This window comes from Narcine bancroftii, chromosome 5 (genome assembly GCF_036971445.1).
Source record: "Narcine bancroftii isolate sNarBan1 chromosome 5, sNarBan1.hap1, whole genome shotgun sequence".
Taxonomy (NCBI): domain Eukaryota; kingdom Metazoa; phylum Chordata; class Chondrichthyes; order Torpediniformes; family Narcinidae; genus Narcine; species Narcine bancroftii.
The window spans coordinates 117,818,321-117,833,689 of NC_091473.1; the positions used below are offsets into that span (position 1 = coordinate 117,818,321).

The window sequence follows — 15,369 nt, forward strand, 5'->3', positions numbered from 1 at the left end:
AGGAGAAAAAAAAGAAAAACTAGAATAAAAGGGTAGGGCAGAGGAAGGAGCATGAGCTGGCAGATGGGAAGGGGAGAGGGAGAAGTGGTCAAAATACAAACTACGATAGGAAGAGAGAGGGCCAAGGAAGACACAGTCAGGTAAGAGAGGTCAGTAAATCATAGAACAAGGCAGGGAGCTAGAGGAAAGAATGTGTGGGTGACGGGCAGGTGAAGAGAGCAGGGGCAGTGAAAGAGAAGGAAAAGTGGAGAAATGGGGCCAGAGGGATCAAGGGAGTGGGTAGAAAACAAGGAGGGAGGTTGCTGGTAATTAGAGAAGTCAATGCTGATGCAGTTAAGTTGGAGACAGCCAAGACTGAATACAAGATATTGTTCCAATTTGTTTGTGGCCTCAATTTGGCAGTAAAGTAGCCATAGACAGGCATTAATTATCACTTGTCTCCATAATCATAAAGCAATCCAAATCTACAGTGGACAAAAGGAAAGAGAATTTCCTTCTTCGAAGCTGGAATCTTGCCTTCTCTATTATTGGTTTAGCCTAGATGAGTCCTTCATTATTCAAGACATTTAACCAAATACCTTCACCTCAAAATCCAATCCTCATCCTAACCAGCATCAAAAATTTGGTACCTCTCCTCAGCACACCAATGCAAGGCTGTGCATTAAAAAAACTTTCCATTGTTATTTCAGAAGTAGGTCCAAAGGAACATCCAGTGTACATTTCTACTCCACGAAAGCAAGCCTGGTGCTAAACTTGTAGCAACAATACTACAGACAATTGCGTGGACTAATGGAGAATAGAGGGAAATTAGGTGTACAAGTATAGAAAATACCAAAAATCTAATGAAAACAAAAGAAAATTAGGATCAGGAGGGTGATGAAACTGTTGAAGAAGATTTGATAGATATAGTTGAAGGCAAAGATGTAATAGATATAGAAAGCATCATGCATGAGGTTAAAGAATGAATTTAAAATGAAAACTGGTAGACATGCTGAAAATAATTGTATAGAATGAAGTGACAGCCACAAGACATAGGAGATGAACAAGGGCATTCATCCCATCGAGTCTGCACCTCCATTCAAATCAGAGCTGATAGTTTTTTCCTCTCAATCCTGCCTTCTTCCTGTAACCTTTGACACTTTCACTAATCAAGAACCTATCAAATTCAGTTTTAAATATATCCAATTTGCTTCCACGACCATCTATGGCAACGGATTACACAGGTTCACCACCACACTTTGGCAGAAGTTTTCTTCATCTCTGCTCTAATGTGACATCTTTTTATTCTGAAGGAATTCCCTCTGGTCCTCCCATTACTTGGAGCAACACCTAAATGTCCAGGCCTTTCAAAATCTTTCATTTTAACAAGAGTAAAGTGTAGCAATGCATAGAGAGAAGGATGAGACTCCCATTTCTGTTTGTGCAAAGATAAGCCATACACCTCCTCAGTGTTGGAGGATGATCTGGTATTTGCTTGCAGGACAGCTCATATGCCCTGTACAGTGGGTGCACAATTAAATATGATAAATCCCAAAACTCTAAAGGAGTATTTGAACCTTTTAAACTTCATCTTCAGCTATCATTGTTACTGCTTCTAAGTGAGTGTTCCATGGATAAAAAGGATTAAAGCAGACAAATATGAAACAATAAAGTTATGTTGTATTACCATCCAAATAAACAACATTGAACATGTGCCTTCTCCCAGAACTCTCAGAATGTGGAAGATGTTCTCTTATTTGACAGCAAAGAAACAGATATACAGTACCACAAAGTTTCAGTAACAACCTGGCTGCCTTTAAAAATCTTTTTTTTTTCCCCAAGCTTCCCAGAAAAATAATAACAGTGAATTCTACTTATTGGTTACCTTGCTTCATTTAATGACTTTTTTCTTTGCAATTACAATGTCAAAGAATTATTGAAACCAAATTTCACTGTTCAAACTGTATTCACTTCATGCTAAGGGAAACAATTTCAAAACAACTACAAGGGCAACATTTTTTTTTAAAAAACACTGACACTTTAATTCTGGATTTGAATATTTTGAAATCATACTATGATAATATATTATGGATTAATCTCCTGTATTGCCACTATTTTAAATTTGGTTTTGTATCTCGGCACATGCTTGCAGCAGCAGAGATGTTGTTTATTACTCTATTTTAATAATGTATCCAAAAGAATTCAAAATATTAATCGACTATACTTTTGCCTTCAAAGTTGCTGCTTGACTGAGTTCCTACAGCAGTTATTTTTTGCTCCAGATTTCAGCATTTGCAGTATTTCTCTTCAAAATATTAGTGTTTGTTTAAAAATTTGGTCTTCAAGGCAATTACAGGAAGATTCCTCGTTGAACATAGTTAAACAATGATCAATCTGACTGAATTCAACCCACCAGTTAAGCAGCTCGGACCATCTCCAATTGCCGGAGGAAATCTTGAATGCTCAGAGCTATGCCTAAACTTAAGTTATTCAATGGTAATCGGGTATCAGTGAAATGATTGTGATGGATACTGTTGTTTACTTTGTGCTCACGAACACTTCATTCATTCAGCCAGATGTCAATGCTGATGTACAATCATTCTGAAGAGAAACGATTCAATGCAGCAGACATAGAAAACATCCTGCAAGCTGGATTCCAGGGATATCCTACCGTGGATAGGCCCAAAAAAATTTCAAAATTCATAATTGAATTTTATTTTTTAATGTATACCAATTTGTACAAATCAAAGGATATTTTGAATGAAAGCATCAGCAAGGTCAGTTGTTCAGTACAGAAAGGCAAAAATTAAAAAAAAAATTACTGCATAACGTTGGAACAGCTCATTACACAACTTTCAACTGCTTCAACAGAGCTTCAAGAACAGCTCATTACACAACTTTTAACTGCTTCAACAGAGCTTCAACAGCAGCTCCAATGGGAATAATCAAGTATTCTCGATCAGAACTCTGAAAAATCAAACAAAAATGAGAAACATAAAATTGAATGGCATGGCAGTCCTAAGATTACTTTGAATCGGCATTCTCCGTTGGGTCTTTAAACAGCTCAAGCAGGTACATCAACTCCTGCCACAGACCCATGAGCCCGGTAAAGAAGACCCGACCATGTGAATGGAGGTGGGGGGGGGCACAGGTCAAGCTGAGATGCTGGGACTTGAGACTTTCGCCTGACCAACGTACAGTCCTTGGAGAACAAACCTGATGAACTCCAAGCCAGATTTCAACATCAGAGACATCAGGGAGTGTTGCGTGATGTGCTTTACAGAAAATTGGCTAAACACGGTCATTCCAGGCAACACCCTCCATAGCACTGATCGAACACCGGCATCTGGGGGAAAATCTGGGGGGGTGGGGGGGTGATGCTCGTGTTATCATCAGTTCATCATAGTGCACAGACTTGACGGTCCTTCTCCCTCGACCTGGAACATCTGGTGTCAAGTGTCGCCTATTCTACTTGCCAAGGATCATCCTGATCGCAATGTACATTCCAACCCCCGGCTAATGTCAGGCACTGAGTACTGTGATAAACAGCCATGAGACAGCACATTCTGATGCCTTCCCGATCATTGTGGGAGACTTCAATCAGGCCAACCTGAAGAAGACTCTGACAAACTACCACCTACATGTCACATGCAAGGCCAGGGGAACCAACACACTAGACACTGCTACACAACCATGAAAAACGCATACCAAGCCATACCATGACCGCACTTCGGCAAGTCTGATCACCTGGCTGTACTTCTACTCCCGGCATACAAGCAAAGACTGAAGACCATAGCACCAGTGGCGAAGACAGTAAACGTGTAATTGGGGGAGGTGTTGGACCGTCTGCAGGACTGCTTTGAATCGGTGGACTGGAACATATTCAAGAACTCATCTATAGACTTGAAAGAATATGCAATAGGTTGTCACAGACTTCATCAAGACCTGCATGGATGAGTGTGTGCCCATGCGCAAATATCAGGTGTTCCCCAACCAGAAGCGCTAGATGAATCAGAGAATCTGCAATATACAAGGGCGTTTAAGGCCAGGGATTGAGTTCGTTACAAGAAGTTCAGGTACGACCTGTAGAACCCCATCACTGAAGCAAAGTGGAAATTTCTGGAGGAAGCACGAGACAGAGACTGATTCATGCCAGCTATGGCAAGGAGTGCAGGCCATTACAGCCTACAAAGGCCATTACAGCCTACAAAGTGAAGGCCAACACTGTAGATGGCAGTGATGCTTCACTACCCAATGAGCTGAACACCTATGCCTGCTTTCAGAAGAACCAAACAATGCCTATTAGAATCCCTGAAAAGGCTGAGCTCCCAGTGATATAGGTTTCTGAGGGCAACAAATATTGAGGCATTGGACCCTGATGTTGTACATGGCAGGGTACTGAAAATCTGCGCCAACCAACTAGCCAGAGTGTTCATAGTCATTTTCAACCTCATTGTGGCAGTCAGAGGTTCCCACCAGCTTCAAAAGGGCATCAATCATCCTGGTACCCAAGAAGAGTAGAGTGGGCTGCCTCAAGGACTACCGCCCAGTAGCACTAACTTCCACTGTGAAGAAATGCTTTGAGAGGCTGGTCATGGCCAGAATGAACACATATCTAAGATCTGGATCCACATCAATTCGCTTATCGTCACAATCGCTCCACTGCAGATGCAATATCGCTGGCTCTCCAGTCTGCTCTAGATCAGCTCAAAAACAACAATACATACAGCTGCACTTCATAGACTAAAGCTCGGTCTTCAATACCATTATTCCCTCACTGCTGGTCAAGAAGCTATGAACTGAAGGCCTCTGTACTCCACCCACCCCCCCACCCCACCCCCCTCTGTAATTGGATCCCTGACTTTCTCATTGGAAGACCACAGTTAGCACAAATTGGAAACAACGTCTCCTCCTCACAGCACAAAGTGCACCCCAAGGATGCTCCGTCCTCGTCCCCGCCCACTGCTCCGTCCTCGTCCCCGCCCACTGCTCCGTCCTCGTCCCCGCCCACTGCTCCGTCCTCGTCCCCGCCCACTGCTCCGTCCTCGTCCCCGCCCACTGCTCCGTCCTCGTCCCCGCCCACTGCTCCGTCCTCGTCCCCGCCCACTGCTCCGTCCTCGTCCCCGCCCACTGCTCCGTCCTCGTCCCCGCCCACTGCTCCGTCCTCGTCCCCGCCCACTGCTCCGTCCTCGTCCCCGCCCACTGCTCCGTCCTCGTCCCCGCCCACTGCTCCGTCCTCGTCCCCGCCCACTGCTCCGTCCTCGTCCCCGCCCACTGCTCCGTCCTCGTCCCCGCCCACTGCTCCGTCCTCGTCCCCGCCCACTGCTCCGTCCTCGTCCCCGCCCACTGCTCCGTCCTCGTCCCCGCCCACTGCTCCGTCCTCGTCCCCGCCCACTGCTCCGTCCTCGTCCCCGCCCACTGCTCCGTCCTCGTCCCCGCCCACTGCTCCGTCCTCGTCCCCGCCCACTGCTCCGTCCTCGTCCCCGCCCACTGCTCCGTCCTCGTCCCCGCCCACTGCTCCGTCCTCGAACCCGCCCACTGCTCCGTCCTCGTCCCCGCCCACTGCTCCGTCCTCGTCCCCGCCCACTGCTCCGTCCTCGTCCCCGCCCACTGCTCCGTCCTCGTCCCCGCCCACTGCTCCGTCCTCGTCCCCGCCCACTGCTCCGTCCTCGTCCCCGCCCACTGCTCCGTCCTCGTCCCCGCCCACTGCTCCGTCCTTATACACCCATGACTGTCCAAACGGCAATGATGAAGCGTATAGGAGAGAGATAGATCAGCTTGTTGAATGGTGTAATGACAACAACATTGCACTCAATGTCAGCAAAACCAAGGAGATGATCGTGGACTTCAGGAGGAAATTGGGGGACTGGATAAACTGTCGATAAAATATGAATTACCAGCAGTTGACCCCCCCCCCGCCCCCCCACGCTTGCTTCGCTATTTAAGTTGTGGCCACTTTTCATTCCAAGCTGTGGTAATCTTCACCCTCTCACCTAACAATCATCTATTCTCCATTAAATATTCAGAAACTCTCCTTCAATTACCCATTAAGAGCTCCAAAACTTTGCTTCAACTCTGAATAGTAATTTGTAAATCTAGATGCTTTCACAGGAAGAAACATCCCCTCTTCTTCAATCCCCATCAAGAACCCCCTCCCCAGGATCCTGCATATTTGAATCAAATTTCTTCATTTAAATTTCAGAGAATCTTTCCTCAAAGACAACTTGCCCTTTCGAGGCACAGGTGCACAGGTTTAATAAGCCTTCTGGGGGGGGGGGGGGGGGGGTGGGGGGGAAGAATTTTTCTTTCCAATGTATTAAATTCCTTCCTTAAACAAGGAGTCCAAAGCTGTATGTCAATTCTTCAAATGTGGTCGCAGCAGTGCCCGGTGTTACTGAAACATAAACTTTCAATTCCTCCATGCAATAAACTTCTGGCATAACACGAGGGAGAAACGACAGCCCATCCAATTCACCATTTTTCTTCACTTGTGCAATGCTCTCGGCGCCTGCCAAAGTTGGGGCCAGGTATTTTTAACAGAGGGATGAGCATGAACAAGTGGAGCAGGATAGAAAAAAAAGAGAAGCTAGAATGAGATTAGAATTGCTGGGGTGTTTCATCTCCAAATTCCTCAGCTTTTTTTTTTAAAATGTTCTGCTATTTTTGTGCACACATGAAAAGAGAACTAAAACATATACCAATGGGAAGCAAGAACAACAAGAACCAAATATTTTCTCCACAGGAATCAACAGCGAAAATGAAACTTGACATTTTCAGGTTTTACAAAAGAAATTCAGAACAAGGACATCAGTAACAAGGGTAAGAAATTGGTCTCCGCTTTTTCTGATTTCCCAAGCATTCATGACACAGCTTTAAAAATTTCTTTCCCTTCATGAAATTTTGTCAAATCTATCAGCTTGCCCAGAGCTCCAGCTACATGTCAATCCAGAAATTTACAGCTGCACGTCTTTTAAATATAAATGCAATGTTAAGATACAAATTTAAACCTATTTTATGAGAACTTCTTTCCTTCCTAATTTAAAATAAAAACACAAGTTTTACTTCCATGAAGTGTTGTATCAGGTGTTCTCCTCCTCCACCCCTCCCCACCCCACCCCCTCCCCCCCCCCCCCCCCCCCACCCTGTGACAGCACATCTCTGCAGATGAAATTCTGACATTGTTAAGAGTTTTATGCTGGTGCTCTCATTTAAATGAGGAACTCTAAACTCTTAAAGGGTGCAGAGGTCATCTATGTATATGTAAAAATATGATAGAAGGGAGGGATAAAAGCCAACTACTGAGGAACTTCAAATAAAGAAGACAGATTACTTTGCATTGTCTCCTGGGATAAACTAATAGTGTTTTATAAATTTTAATTAAATTTAAAAAAAAACAGCTGTCTCGGCAGAGAGAGACCAGAGCAGACTTAGGCACTCAGTACTGAAACTTTCAATTTAATAGTGGTTCCCTAGTAGTGGTTAAAAATTTGTTATCTGTATGTTGACCAGTTAGTAAAGTAACAAAGCAGATAAGAAGCATTATTCTCATAACAATCTTGCATTCTCAGCGGGCTTCAATGGGAGAGGGTGGGTTAGATAACACAAATAACATGCCATGATTTATGTGGTTTAACAGATTGAATTAATGATCAAGTACTGTAGGCCACCATAATCCATGATTCACTAAAGAATATCATTTAAAATTGGCTTGCAAGTAGAAGGCAGAGAGTAGTAGTAAAAGGAAAGTAATCTGCCTGGAAGTCAGTGACTAGTGGAGTTCCGCAAGGATCTTAATAAATGACCTCAAAGAAGCAGAAGGAAGGGTCAGTATGTTTGCAGATGATACGAAGGTTTGAGGAGTTGCGGATGGGTTGCTGTAGGTTACAAAAGGATATTGAGGTTGGCAGAGAAGTGGCAGATGGAGTTCAATCTGGATAAATGTGAGGTGATGCATTTTGGAAGGTCAAACCAGAAGGCTGAGTACAGGGTTAATGGTCGGTTACTTAAGAGTGTGGATGAACAGAGGGACCTTGAGGTCCAAATCGTCATGCATGTTGATAGGATAGTTAAGAAGGCCTATGGGATATTGGCCTTCATTAATAGGGGGATTAAGTTCAGGAGTAGACAATTCATGTTATAACTCTACATATCTCTGGTAGGACCACACTTAAGAGTATTGTGTTGTTTTGGTCACCTCATTATAGGAAGGATGTGGAAGCTTTGGAGAGGGTGCAGAGGAGATTTACCAGTAATGTTGCCGAGATTGGAAAATAAGTCTCAAGATGCAAGGTTAGCAGAGCTGGGACTTTTTTTCTTTGGCACATAGAAAGGTGACGAGGGGCGCACAAGGTGACGAGGGGCGCACAAGGTGACGAGGGGCGCACAAGGTGACGAGGGGCGCACAAGGTGACGAGGGGCGCACAAGGTGACGAGGGGCGCACAAGGTGACGAGGGGCGCACAAGGTGACGAGGGGCGCACAAGGTGACGAGGGGCGCACAAGGTGACGAGGGGCGCACAAGGTGACGAGGGGCGCACAAGGTGACGAGGGGCACACAAGGTGACGAGGGGCGCACATAGGGTGAACTGCCAGCACCTTGTTCCTCTACCTGTCTGACAAATACCAGAGGACATTGCTACAAAGTGAAGGGAAGTTTACGGGAGATATCAGGGGTAAAGTTTTATTTACAGAGATGTGGGTGCCTGGAATGCCTTGCCAGGGATGGTGGTGAAGGCTGAAACACTGGGGACATTTAAGAGGCTCTTAGACTTGCACATGGATGGAAAAAAAAGATTATGGGGTAGGGAGGGTTTAGTACATTTTTTTATTTAACTATGCTGTAGTGTTCTGGGTTCAAATCGAAGTTAAAAATGATCAAAATACAGAATAAGCTTTCACGAACCTAATGGCATGACTGAAGGAACCAAAGGGGTAAGGGATGAGACCACAAAGTTGCACTGCAGCTTTGATACAAATCCAAAGTACGAAAATGTATTCTAAACCAAAATAAATGCAGTTAGGTGTTTAAGACCAGATGAAGCCCTTGATAAATTCTCAGGTAAAAAGAATACAATGCCAAATAAATACATTCCACAGATACTGCAAGGAAGACCCTTACCATTGGCACTTGAATTATTCCTGAGGCCTTCAGCTTTTCCTTCACTTGTTGGACAATCTCACGGAGGTATGGGAGTGAAAATTCACTGAACTGCTCGTATCCTAAATGGCCAGCATGAGATTCAAACACTTGTAGTGCCTGTACAAAAGGAAAAGGGAAGAAACTTCAAAGGTAAAAGACAAAAAAATTTACATCAGTTTACCATTATCTTTAACAAAGGACATAGCCACACTGTTCTTAATTATACTCCACGGGAACAGCCTTTTGTAATCCATATTCAAATCTCATTTTAAAAACATCAATCACTGACTTTCAAAGAGCAACATTGTCTTGCAGGACAGGCTCAAAGGGCTGATCCTGCCTCTTGCACTCTTCGTACATTCAAGTCCAGTTTTGTTCTCATCTGGATGTTTAGACATGCACTCTCCTGCAGGAATCCCAGTGACATTTGATGCAATTCCACTCCACAAGGAATACCATGTAAGGAGGCAATTTAGTCAGAATCCACACTGGCTCAAGGCACAAACAGTAACACTGGTATCGCTCCCCCACCCCTTCGGCATCACCCCATCATATCTTTCTTCTCAGACAATTTTACAATGCTGCAATTGAATCGGTCTCCAGTGATGCATTTCAGACAATAAAATGCTTGTCATGTCAACATGCCTTTTCTGTACTTTTATCCTTTTCATTTTGTGTTGAACACTACCAATGGGAGGGGTTTCTCACCACTTTAACTCCATCTCACCTCTTTAATACATTGAATCTATCCAGCAGAACTTCTCACAATCTCTTCTGTACAGAGGACAACCCAGTTTCTCCCCCATCCTTGGAATCCTTTTTCCAAAATCCTTTCTGCAGTTTCTCCAAAGCCATCTTGAGCAAATTGCAGCACCCAGAAATGGATGCAAAATTCCAGATTTTAATAAGAAAATGTGGTAAGGCAATTTCTCAGTTAATGCCTCCAAAGCTCCTGACAAACAGCCTCAACTTCCCTCCCCACCAAAAAAAAGACACATTGACAATGAAGCAGGAAATACTCTTCCAAATCTTACTCCGAGTTTGATCCATTGCCAATCTACCTCTGAAAATGGCCCACATGAAACCCCAGTAAAAGTTATGTATCAATTTACTTGCCTATGAATTTATGACCACATAGCAACCCAGCTGAAAAAATGTGCAAGACATCAAATTACTCTCACATGGATAGTGAAAAAAATCAACAACGGTTGCTAAACTAGTCTCTTGGACGATTTCCATGAGGCTACGCAAAGTCATTTTGTAATTTGAATTAAGTACAGTATATATTAAACCTACAATACAATATGAAAGATTTCTTGACAGGATCATTGAATCTTCCAAGCTACACATAGCTTCTTTTTTTTAAAAAAAACCATAGAAGGCATAGATCATTTTTTGGACAGCATAGTGAACATCTCATTCAGCAGATTTCTCATGAAACTTATTTGGACTGAGGATATTGTACCCGTAAGTGCCCACCACATCAAATTTTAAATAAAGGAATCAATAATGTGATACGAACAATCAGCAATAAAAGATGGATCCATTGGGAATTAAGAACTACAAAAAGTCCACTGATGCCCAACACAATGTTACTTCCCAAATGGTGACAGAAGTTCTTTCAATTTTTAAAGAAGGGATTGTCACACTCTGAAGCAACCCAAAACATCTCAAAAGCTTCAACTTAATTGCCGAAAGTTTCCACAACATCCAAAAGCCTGTGAAAATGTTGCCATCCAGTGGTATTCTGTGATATTGCAGCTCTGGCCCAGGTAAAAGTTTAAAATGGAATGCTGATTAGTCAAGAATCGTTGGTCCAAATTTTCTGTTCGAAAGAAGAGACCACCAGCCTCCTATCTAAAACTTCGATTAATTACCCTGACAAAAACAAGACTGTTACAGAAAATTTTTAAAAAGTTCATTCTGAGTGGATTTGATTAAAACCATAGAACTGTCCCAGTTACCTGTGCTCCTGCTGTCACTTGTCCCACCAGATAGTCAATTATAACATTAGTGAGAATTTTCAGAAGTTTATGACAGGCTACAGGATATTGGTATAGCCAGCGTTTTGCTTTTGACATTGTATTTGAGCCACCTCCTTCTATCATGTAAGCCATCAAAGTCCACTATGAAGAGGAAACAATACAAATGTGGTTAGTACAAAAAAAACCCAATATTTTAATTATTCCTGACTATTCTGAAACACAAAGAAAAAAGTTTTACAGAGTTACACAGTGAAAATAATCTTCTCTTATAGCAGTATGGCTGAAGTAGGAACTAGTCATGAACCCACATCAACCTGATAAATCAGAATGATCAAAATAACAACTCAGAAGGTCAAGCAACATCAGTGGAGACAAAGGAATGGTTGACATTTCAGATTAAGATCAGATATCAGGACAAAGCATTGACCATACCCTTGGGAAAGATGAGGAACAATCAGTTTGGCTTTACGAGGGGAGGTCAAGGAATTATCTCGTTGATTGAGGATTATTTTGAAGAGAAGACAAAGGGTAGGACAGATGTTGTCCACATGTACTTTGACAAGGTCCCTTGTAGTAGGTACAGATCCATGGGATTCAAAGAGAATTGATGAGATACAGAATTGGGTGGCCCAGAGGAGACAGAGGGTAGTGATGGTGGGTGGTTAGTGATTTTGTAGGTAACACCAAGATTGATGGAGCTGTGGACAGTGTAGATGATTATCAAAGAATACAGGAAATAGATTTGTTGCAGTTATGGTCAAAGAAATAACAAATGGAGTTTATTCCAGGTAAGTGAGGTGATGAATTTTGGGAAGTCAAATGAAAAGGCATATACAGTTAATGGTATAACTCTTAAAAGCATTGATATGCAGAGGGATCTGGGGATCCAGGCCTAAAGCTCTCTGAAAGTGGCCACTCAAGTGCCGTATGTGGATTGTGGATGGTCACGTGGCCTCCCTGTCTGAAACTTATTAGGAAATCACGTCACCTGCCAGATGGGTAGCCAATTGGACTCAGGCCAGCCATTAGTGCACACCTTACTGTCGGCTCATTTAAATGATTCAGTGTCATCATTAGGCAGAAGCCCAGCTTAGAAAAGTATAAAACATTGATGCATGCACACCAAATTTTTCTCTCTCTCAGTCTCTTGGTCCAAGTCCTGGTCATCGTTCCATGGCAGGTTGCAACTGTGAACTTTGCTGGAGGAGTCGTGGGTAAGGTGTGCACTACACTCAAGATGAGCCGTAGTACTGCGATAGATCAGTCCTTGCAGAGAGCTACACCCCCATTGGCACAGGGAATCAGCAATTATTTCATATATATATATATATATATATATATATATGTGTGTGTGTGTGTAAAAAAAGTCCCCGTCTGTGAAGTGTGTACACGCGTGGGAGTGTGTGTAAAATAGGTGGCCACTGTTATCGGAGTCCAACCCGAGTCTGCTGTGAATGTCTACATAGTTGTTTAGTAGTAGAGCAATTAAGTATCATTTGACGTCTTCCCCATTTGTCTCCGGTGTGTTCAATAAAGTTACCTCTAATTGTAACACTTGTGTTCAGGCTCGTCTCTGAACCCACTGACTTTCAAAACACAAGTGTAAAGTTCTATGGCATATTACCTTCATTGGGCAGCATATAGAGTACAAAAAAAAAGACGTGACAGCCATACAAAACACTTTGGCTATTGCATGCAATTCAGTTTGCCCCATGACAAAAGAGATGTGGAGGCTTTGGAAAGGGTATAGAAGAGGTTTAGAAGATATTGCCTGGTTTAAAAGGGTATGAGTCATGGATGAGAGGTTGAACAAATGTGGTTGTTTTCTCTGAAGCACTGGAGGCTGAGGGGCAACCCAAAAGAAATTTATCACATCATGAGAGGTATTGATAAGGTGCACAATCAGAATCTTTTCCCCATGTTTAAGGTGAGAGGGAGGAAGTTTAAGGGAGGTGCGCGTGGCCAATTTATTATTTATTTTCATGGAGTGCAGTGGATGCCTGGAATAGGCTGTTGGGAGAGAGGTTGAAGCAGAAATAACAACAGCATTTAAGAGGCTTCTAGAGAGACACAACTATGCAGGGTCAGAGGGATATCTATCAAGTGCATGCAGCAGAGTTTTAGTTTGATTTGGACATCACGTTCAGCACAGAACTTGGGCTGAAGGGTCTGTTCCTTTTCTGTACTATTGTATGAGTGTCTCCACAGATGTTGCGAGACCAACGGTCTTCTTCCAGCAGTCTTTTGGCTTGAGATTCCAGAATCTGACATCTCTTGTGACTCCAAGTCTTTTAATGAATTTGGTTTTCATCAGTAACAGTTGAATATCAGCTCAAAAAGTTTTTTATTTTCAAAATTACATTATCTTGCTTTTAGCTTACATTGTAAGAACTGTAATTGGTTAGTCCCATATTTTAAACATAAAAAATGGGAACAATATCTCTTATGGCAATAAAAGAACCTTCAATTTACAAAGACTGCCTGCTACATTACTGAAATAAAAATTCACCCAGTCCATAAGCCTTACTTGAATAATTTTTAAATACTGTGTATATAGTTTAGAACTATTTTAGGCTATTCGATTTATAATGCTTCACCATGAAGGGTTGCCATTTGCACCCATTAGAATGATAACCTTTTTTCCAGCATACCGGGGCTCCTGTGAAGCCGATAAGGGGTACTTCTCCCTTCAGCTTGTGGCGGGTCAAGGTAATAGCTTGGAACACATATGCCAGTTTCTTAGTTACATCCACTTTGTCCTGCAATTTCTGAAGATCCACAGGTTCATTCAGTGGCTCTGGAAATGTAGGACCTTTTCCTGGAACCATAGTGACCTCCATTCCCAATGCCTTGAAATTTAAAATAAGGAAAAAATGTTTATATACATATATATATATATAAAAAGTAAAAGCTTCAACCAAGTTTGCACAGATTACTGTGTGCTCGGGATGGCAGTGGATACTGGTTTTATCACTTATGCCGATATTAAAAATGAATGACGGAAAAAAAAATACATTTGTATGGTTTCTGTGATTAAAAGCAAACTCCAGAAATGTACTCTGGTAGTAATTAATCAAAGACAAAACTGGTCTTGGGTTCAAAAGTCCCTTGACAGTAATGCACACAACTCATTTCAGTGGCAGTGCATTTAATGATTGGCACTCATTTTCCCAAAAAAGTAGGTAAAATTAATGTTGGGTAAATAAGCAGCTTCTAAACATCTGCAGCAAAAACAGAAACATTGGATAATCACACACCTCAGCACAGAACCAAATTTTTTACCAGGCAATAATGTTAACATGAGTGAGTGAAATACGAAAGACTGCCGACGTTGATTGCAGTAAAGACACAGAAATGCTGGAGGAAGGCAGCAGTGACAGTGTCTATTGGAAGAAGACATAACTGACATTTCAGGCCTGAGCTCTTCAAGGGATAAAGATTGTGGAGCCCTTGAAGAAAGGTTCAGACCCAAAATGTTGGGTCTTTAGCTCATATGAATGCTGTGAGACCTGCTGAGTTCCTCCAGTATTTCTGTAGTTTAACATGAGTAAGGCCAACTCACTGTCATCTGAAAACTTCAGTACATCATGGTCACCTTTAATGGATGTATATACTGTTCATGGGAACAAAATATATTTTACCAAGAAAGCAGATACTCGAGTGTCTTACCTGAGGGATCACCAGGATGTCAGAGAAAATTATAGCAGCATCTAACGGGAACCGTCTGAGGGGCTAAAATGATAAGACGTTTATTGTCATTTATATTGTGCAATGTACATATGCAGTGAAATTCTTACTTGATGAGGCTGAACAGGCATTGCATAAAAAGAAACAACTACAATAGTACAAGTTAAAAAAGATAAAAAAAACAAAAGATAGATACTAAATGCAATACACAAAAGTTCTGGAGAAATTCAGCAGGGTCAATAGAAAACCAAGGTAATTAATCAATATTTTGGGCCTGAGCCCTTCATCAAGATATACGCAGAAAATAAATGTTCAGTTATCACAGTGCAAAGAAAGGGAAAGAGGCATTGCAATGGTGCAGACAGTCCTTTTTTCGTGGTTTTGAAGCAGCCCATGATGAGTGCAACATGGGGAGGTTACGTGTTGGAAAGACACTGCTTTTTAACCTAGAGATAATGGTCTCCAAAGAAATTCTGATTAAAAATAATGCTACAAAGAATTGGAATTTAAAATAGCACATTAATGAAAATTATTCACCGTGGGTGAACACAAGACCTTTGAGGATGACACCAAAATTGTA

General features: G+C 42.4%; 1 protein-coding gene across 1 annotated transcript in view; it reads right to left on the bottom strand.

Annotated features, from left to right (window-relative positions):
* The window catches only part of urod (uroporphyrinogen decarboxylase), a 56,392-nt gene that overhangs the window by 24,641 nt on the left and 16,382 nt on the right, over positions 1 to 15,369 (bottom strand). The window contains exons 3-6 of the mRNA XM_069938868.1: positions 14,772 to 14,834; positions 13,754 to 13,951; positions 11,082 to 11,243; positions 9,097 to 9,234 (exon numbers count right to left, since the gene is read on the bottom strand). Coding sequence (XP_069794969.1) covers positions 9,097 to 9,234; positions 11,082 to 11,243; positions 13,754 to 13,951; positions 14,772 to 14,834 — 561 coding nt within the window. The remainder of the gene's footprint in view (positions 1 to 9,096; positions 9,235 to 11,081; positions 11,244 to 13,753; positions 13,952 to 14,771; positions 14,835 to 15,369) is intronic.